The sequence below is a fragment of the Geotrypetes seraphini genome, chromosome 2 (genome assembly GCF_902459505.1).
Source record: "Geotrypetes seraphini chromosome 2, aGeoSer1.1, whole genome shotgun sequence".
In the NCBI taxonomy this organism is placed as follows: Eukaryota; Metazoa; Chordata; class Amphibia; order Gymnophiona; family Dermophiidae; genus Geotrypetes; species Geotrypetes seraphini.
Genome location: NC_047085.1, coordinates 388,904,538 through 388,912,522, shown reverse-complemented (window position 1 = coordinate 388,912,522; position 7,985 = coordinate 388,904,538). Strand labels below are relative to the sequence as shown.

At 41.4% G+C, this 7,985-nt stretch overlaps 1 protein-coding gene across 1 annotated transcript in view; it reads right to left on the bottom strand.

Moving 5' to 3' along the window:
* Window positions 1–5,192: 5,192 nt before the first annotated feature.
* The window catches only part of JAZF1 (JAZF zinc finger 1), a 388,932-nt gene continuing 386,139 nt past the window's right edge, over window positions 5,193–7,985 (bottom strand). The window contains exon 5 of the mRNA XM_033930765.1: window positions 5,193–7,692. Within this exon, the coding sequence (XP_033786656.1) occupies window positions 7,516–7,692 (177 nt within the window). The 3' untranslated portion in view covers window positions 5,193–7,515. The remainder of the gene's footprint in view (window positions 7,693–7,985) is intronic.

Genomic DNA, 7,985 nt, shown 5'->3' with positions numbered 1-7,985 from the left:
AGACAATAATTGAGGGGACAGGGCAGTTCTGATGTTCAGCAGATGGGTGGCAAATAAATTAGGATCAGAGCAACCAAGTCGCAGGTATTGACAGTTGATTGAGTTCTAGATATGATTTTCTCTCTATCTTCAAGTTTCTTATTTTAGGATTTTCTTTGTCTTCCTTCCATGTCATCATCATCTCTTTTTCTTCCATGTATATTTGTCTCTCCATTGTTTCTCTCTGAAACAAGGAAGTGGTTTGGCAGGAGTGCTGAGTAGGAATGGAATGTGGTGATGGTTAGCAGGATAAAATTCCACTCAATATCGCTATTGGCTATTACAGTTCCTGGCAACCAGGAGTCAGTGTTCAAAGTAGATTCTGCCATCCAGGACTCTCACATTGGCTTTTCTGCCAAGTTCTAGTAAATCTTGAATTTGATTTTTCTCTATTTTCTGATAGCTCTTAATTTCAGATATTAAAAGAGCACTAGGAATTTAGTGGGGCTTGAAAATTTTTTTTTAATGTGTTATCTTGCTTTTGAAAAAGGAGCACTGGCAGCAGCTTCAGAAGAAGGCCACATATGCTGAAAAATGTAGGCGGGAGAGTAAGAACCGAAAATGAAATGTCAATGAATGAAGGGTTAGCCAGGACTCAGGGTGGCAAGTGTTATGTCAGCATATGAAAAATATAATGCTGATCTCAAATTCAAATAAAGGCTGCTTGCCCCATCATGCAGCAGTTACCTAGGTATTCCATCAAACCCTTTCCTATCTTATTAAGGGACAATGTAGTATACACAGTAATGCATTATTAAAACTGGCTTCAGAAATCCCACTCCATAGCTATTCAGTGCAGTGGTGTACCAAGGGGGAGTGGGGGGGGGGGGGCAGACCGCCCCGGGTGCACGCCCTAGGGAGGGGTGCACAGCCGGCCAGGTCCAGAACATCCTGCCCTACTGTGCATCAGGACCTGCACCTCAGCGCAGCTGCCGACGTACTTTCTCTGGAGCAGTCAGTAGCCGCGTTGAGGTGCAGGAAAGTCCCGCGATGACTAAGTCTACCGGCTCTGCTCCAAAAGAAGTAAGTTACATCAGAGGGGGTGGACGTGGCAGACGCAGTAATCATGGGATATTGCCGCAACTCCTGCGTCTGCTGGGTCCATCCCTCTGATGTAACTTACTTCTTCCGGAGCAGAGCCGGCAGACACAGTCATTGTAGGACCTTCCTGCACCTCAGCGTGGCTGCCGACTCTGCTCCAGAGCAAGTACGTCAGAATAGGGTAGACTAGCAGCTGGCAGCTACAGTTATTGCGGGACCTTGCTGCATGAAGGGAGAGAAGGGAGCAGGATTGCTGGTATGGAAGAGTGGTGGAGGGAGAGAAAGGGGGCAGGGTGGTATGGAAGGGTGGTACTGATGGAATTGATGTGCAGGGAAAGGAGAGAGACATAAAGGAGAAGGATATTGGATTGGAGGGAAAGAAAGGGGGCAGATGCTGATGGAAGTGGGGGGAAGGGAGAGACAAGGGGTAGATGCTAATTGAAGAGGGGTGGATGGAAAGAGAAAGGGCAGACATTGGATGGTAGTGGGGAGGGTAGAGAGAGGAGCCTATGCTGGATGGAAGTGTGAATGGGAGAGATAAGGGAGCAGATGCAGGAAGGAAATGGGGAGGAGAGAAAGGGGAGCAGACGCTGGATGGAAGTGGACAGAGCGAGGAGAAAGTACTAGATGGAAGGAGGGGATAAATAAAAGGAGGGCAAATGGTTGGGGGAAAAGGATTGAGTTAGTGAAATACTGGAGGAGTGAGGGAAAGAAGTGGCAAGCTGTAGCTAGATAGTAAAAAAGGAAATTGACAGGGTAGTAAGAACGAAATCTAGACAGATGCAGAAAATAAACTGAAAAGGAAAAAGAAGAGAAAAGGGAAAGTGATTGCAGAGGAGTGGTATGGGAGAGGGAAGGAGAGGAGAGAGATGCCAGACCAATGGGGGTAAAAGGAAAGATGGAAGGGGGAGGCCTACAGTTTCTGTAAGGGATATAGGAGAGACGATGCCATATAGGGGCAGAGAGACAGCAGACAGTGGATGGAAGAAAGAGAGTAACAAGAAGATGAGTAAAGCAGAAACCAGAGAAGACAAAGGTAGAAAAAAGATTTTCTATTTATTTATTGCTTTAGGAGACATGTGTCACTGTTTCTGTGGTGTTGCATTGTATGCAGAATCCAGCTTCTTGCTGGTTCAATTTAACCTTTGTCTATGTACAGTATTTCTAATTTATCCCCCCTCTTACAAAACCGTGGAGTTTTTTAGCGCCAGCCGTGGTGGTAACAGCTTAGACTCTTATAGAATTCTAAGCATCAGAGCTGTTACCACCATGGCTAAAAACCACACTACAGTTTTGTAAAAGGGGGAGGGGTTAGTTTGTGATTACATATTCCATACTAGGCGAAGGTGTTGTCTGTGTTCTGTGTGTTCGAAAGACATGGTTTTCTGTTAGGATTGATCTGTACTAGTTTGGCTTGTTTAGTTTTACAATGGGTGTATTGATGTTGTACTTCTCATTTCCACTAACATATGAGATAGTCATATGTGGTACATTATTACATATTAAATCCCCCATAGATTGTTATAAATGTCATCTTTTCATAATTATGACTTGGGTAGCTTTGCAGATAACACATAATTGGAAAAATTATGATTGCCTTAACTTTTCTTTTTGGTGGGCAAATTTATGCTCCACATATAGGAATGAGAAAATAAATGTGGATTTGTTAGGGCATAGTAATTTATTTAAATTGGTTTGGGGCCCGTTGACATCTTTATTACTTCAGGATAGTTAATTTTTGTCTTTAATTTGGTTAGTTCTATGCACATCCAGGGTGAAGGCGTGGGATAAAATATTTATTATTTATGATGATTATTAAATAGAAGGGAGTGGGGTGGGATAAAATGATTGTGTATGAGTAATTGCATGATGTATGTGCTTTTAGGCTTTATTGTTTATTTATTAATCTATACATTGCTCTGTTAAATATTTTGACACTTAATTAAAAAATATATACAAAAACTAAAACAAAACAATAATATGAACAGTGATGCTATCACCTTTCTAAAAAAAAAAAAAAAATAAATCATAGAAAAAGGGGGAAAATTTGTCCTGTAGCACACAAATCACTATATAAACCTACACAGAAAACTATCAATATGTGCAATGAACAAGGAGGGGGAAAGGCATCAGTAAATAACTGAAACAGATCGCAGGATCTCTTACAATACACAGTTATTCCAGATCCAGAGACCTAGAGAAAAATGATCATCTGTCTAGCCATATCCTAGAAATTGTTCTAGAGTCAGTGAGAAACCTTACCCCCCAAATAAGTACTACAGTAGAATCATTATCCAGTACCCATGGGGGACTGGTGCCGGTGGATGCCGGATAACTGTAGTTTCTAGTTGCTTGAGTTACAGTAAAAAACAAGTTTGGTCTCCCCACCTCACTCTATCATCCCCCCCACCACCTCTTGTAGGTCCAGCATCTGTTCTTCCCTTTTCTCTCCCACTTTCTCTTTCCCTTTCTCCTCCATTCTCGAAGCAGCAGAGCATCCTGATAACTCCCCTCCCTCCTTCACCCAAATCTGTAGCGGCAGCAGGCAAGCAGAAGCGGCGCCGATAAACAGGCAGAGCCTTTCCTCTGCCACGTCGGAAGTGATGCGGCAGAGAAAAGGGCCCTGCCAGGGGCTGGCTGGAAGCAGCCTGTTTATCAGTGCTTCCTCTGCTTGCTGTCTGCCGCTATAGCTTTGGGTGAGGGAGAGGGGTTGTCAGGACTCTTTTCTGCTTCGGGAACGGAGGGAGGGAGTTGTCAGGACTGGTTCTACTGCTTTGGGAACAGAGGGAGGGATGGAGGGGGGATTGTCAGGACCAGCTCTGCTTCTTCAGGAATGGAGGGAGAGATATTTGTGGTTGCTGCGATGCTTCGGGAGCTGGAGGGAGATTTGTGGCTGCTGCTGATGCCTCTGGGGTTGGAAGGAGGGAGGGTGTTATTGGGTCAGGAGCACCACTTTGGACATTGTCTGAAGAGTGTGGGACTCAATTTTTTTTTTGCTGGTTGGTTGAGTGCGCTGGTTAATTGAACACTGGTTAACTGAGATTCTACTATAATATTATTAAAACATACATTTATTCAAAATAATAAAGTCCACTTTATATAAGAAAATGGAACCACTTATCTGTTCACCATAAAGCAACATTGCCAATTCAATCAAACACCCGACGTTAACAGCCAATAAGCATTTTGGTTTAAAAAAAAACCTTGTTTCTGGTGTAGTTAGGTGGGTCCACAAGCTAAAACCTTCAAAACAGCGTAATGTAATGTAATGTAATTTATTTCTTATATACCGCTACATCCGTTAGGTTCATAATGCCACTTCTGAGACTTAACAGTGAGGCAGCATTTTCTATAGTCAGCTGGCAGAATGCTGGTCTTCCAAAGCACAAGAAACATGTCCTTTAAATAAAAGGCAGCAGGGCTGGCTCAAGGGATGGTAGTGCCCTCAGCCAACATGCTTTGGTGGTGCCTCCTCCCTTTCCCAGGTTCGGCATCTCTTCCTCTCTTGGGCCAGCGACCCTCTTAGTCTCTCTTGTGCTCTCCTATCTCTTCCTTCAAGTCCAGCACTTCTCCCTCACCTTTCTCACTCCCCCAATCCTGTAAAGATCATGTTGATTGCCGGCAGCAGCATAACAAGGTACCCTCTGCCATGTCCTGCCCACAGGAAATTTTATCAGAGGAGCCAGGATGCTGCAGAGGGAAGGACCCAGGGGTTGGCTGAAGATAGCATGTCATGTCACTGCTGCTGGTGGTGGTAGCAGCAACCAACAAACTTTAGATGCAGGGGTGTGAGAGAGATGGAAGAGAGTTCTGGATCTGCGGGAAGGGGAGGAGAGGGAAAGAAAAGAGCTTAACCTGTAGACTGGATGAGATCAGAGGCTGGGTATTTGAGTGCCCTTAATTGACGATGCCCTGGGTCAGAGGCTGGTTAAGCTGGCCCTGAAAGACAGGTTACAAAACCTACAATCAAGAACATGTGAAGTTGAAAAGAGGATACATTAAACAGGATGGCTGGCAGCAAACCAAATGCATGGTTTGATTTCTTTTAACAGCATAAGTCTACTTGTTTGGAAAATACAATGCAAAAAAAAAAAAAAAGAACACAAACGATGTGACATTTTCAGTCAGAGGCTGTTTATTTTAACTTTGATTTACATTGATAAGCAGCTTTATTGATAGGAGTACTGATTCATTAAGTTGCCTTCTGTTCTAAAACACAAACTTCTGTTACCTTCAAACAATTGTGTCTCCAGCAAAACATATGAAAATATAATTTAAAAGCGTACACTTTTCACAGACACGGTACAATACATTCACTATACACAGTATAACAAAATAATCCCATCCTTACTGGTTTAATAATACTGTCACAATGAATAGGTAAATAGAAACTGGACTTTTCATGTTTATAGCTTAAAAGAATTTACATGCAACAATGACACTATTTTATGACTGTTTAACTAACTTATCCAGTCTGCCGTTCCTTGCACTAGAAAACGCAGAGCCAAAAAATGTGTGCTGTTCTGAACGCTGCCAGACTGCCAGCAGATACACAAAACAGCCCAAGAGGCACCAACCAGACCCACTCAAGTCTAACTCGCTCTCTAAACTCCAATAGTATTAACTTCACGTGAACCACATTTGCCTCTTCCAGACGCAACCAGCTGTAAATGTAAAATCATCATTATGAGTGATTCCAAAAATGGGAAAAGGGAAACATTCCCTCATCTAGGCAGCAGACAACAGTCACTGCTGAAAGCCGCTTCCATAAAAGCAAATCCAATCTTCTTTCTTCTCTAGACACTGACAGCACAGGAGGTAGAAAGCGTGCATTATTCCAATACTATGTACAACTGTGGAACAGAAAGATCTCAACGTCACTTTTCAGAAATTTGATTTCTTATGCCACACATTATCTATGGTTTTTGCATAATTAACCAGTTGGCAAACTCTCGGCTCTCATGAGTAGCACTTGTGAGAAAATAATGTGCCAGGCGTGCTGCCCCTCTTTGCAAGAAACCTTCAGGAATGCTTTAATATACGTTCCTTTCTGACAGGTCTCGAGTAAATCACTCTCTGATCACCTGCAACACACGACACGTCATTTCCAGTAAGGCTCAATGTATTCATTACTTCAGCAAAGTGATTTATAAAGCTAAACAGACATGTCCGATTGGAATGCAGTGAAATATAATCCAAGGTAAATCGACAAGAATGCCAACAAAAGGGAGGAAAGAGTTGTCTAGAAATACAGGGAACATGAAAAGGAAGGTTTCTAGAAATCTCCTTGATGATGCTCTGCCTCAAACCACATTTACAAGTTGTTCGGTCATTTGTGCAACTCTAGGCAGGTGTGGATTTGTTTGGATGGTAGTTGCAGCTGTTGGCATTACAGAAAATATTTACTGTTGGCAATTTAGAACGACAAAGTGCTTTAAAACTCCATCTTTAGATGAAGAATCATGTTTCACATGAAAATTAAAAAGATAGAATAAAAACCAAGCAAGCAAAATCCCCCATAAATTTGCACTTACTGTAGGTATTCTTTTTTTTCTTTTTTCTTTTTTTTTTTAAAGGATCTAGCTTGGGGGGGGAAAACAGATTTATTTGGATAGAGAAACATGGGTTTCAATAGTGGTGTTGAAATGGATCACAGTACTAATTAACCATAGCCACAACGGAACTCCCCATATCCTCCTCTACTGTGGCCTTTTTAAAAAAAAAATTTTTTTTAAAAAATTTTTAACACTGATGTGAATCTCTTTCTGTTAATTCCAATGGCAAGATTTTCTGCATTTACAAAGGGAAACACAGAATTTGCAAAATATAAAATACAGAAAGCATACCCTTTAATGTATGTTAAATAAAGTATGAAAATATTTTTAGCATATAATGTTAAACATTCTTATTTATATTTCCAGTAGCTAAGGTTTTGCTACCCACTGATACCAGCTCCATCATGTAAGGCATGTTAACCAGTTGGACAATGGTGGCACTGTTTTGGTTTCTTAACACGCACACACATTAATGTGTTGAAAAACTTCACTTACACTGCAGTCTTGAAATTTCAAAGCTCCCCATCCATCACTGCATCACAACTAAACAATATGCAACACATACTAACTTACTTTTTGTTTAGGAAGGAGGAATACAGATTCTGAAAAACGTATAAGCTTTTTTTTTCTTTTGTTTTTGTTTTTTTAATTTAGCACCTTAATAAAGTAATGAAAATGGGTATGTGATTAATGTGTGCAAATGTACAAAATCTACAAAGATACATCATTCCAAAATTACTGAAAAAATTTTAAAGCATGCATTTAAAACTCAGGTTTTAAAGGGTTGCGGATTGCTTTCCCTTTAGAGCAAAGAAAGGTAGCTGTTTTCAAAATCTGCAACTGCTGGTGAGTATTTCTTGGCACAGTTGTGACCAGCGCTTTACTGCTGCATCTTCCTGATAATCTCGGCAGACACCGGGGGGTGGAAATTGATTGTGTGGTGCCGCAAGCCCTGAGCTGTCTTGTAACTCTTCCCGCAACGGCATTTGAATGGTTTGCGGACACGGATCTGTGTTCTGTGACCATTCTTGGCGTGGTATTTAATACCATTGACATTCTGCGAATGAGAAAGTAAAAAAGAAAAAAGACAAGTTAGAAATTGTAAATGAACTATGAAGAATTCTAGTAGAAGAGTTCTTAGAGTAAAATTGATTCTTTGTAGGTAAACACATTTTAATCGGCTGATATAGAAATTTCCCCAGCGATGTCAAGACCACACACATTCAATTGACAGATGGCCACATTTGGGCTTTAGCTGTCCACTTCCCACTCTGTATGCTGGGTACTGGACTTCAGCTATTCCCATCTGACAATTATTGAGTCTAATATTGTAGCTCAATGTGTCAGATA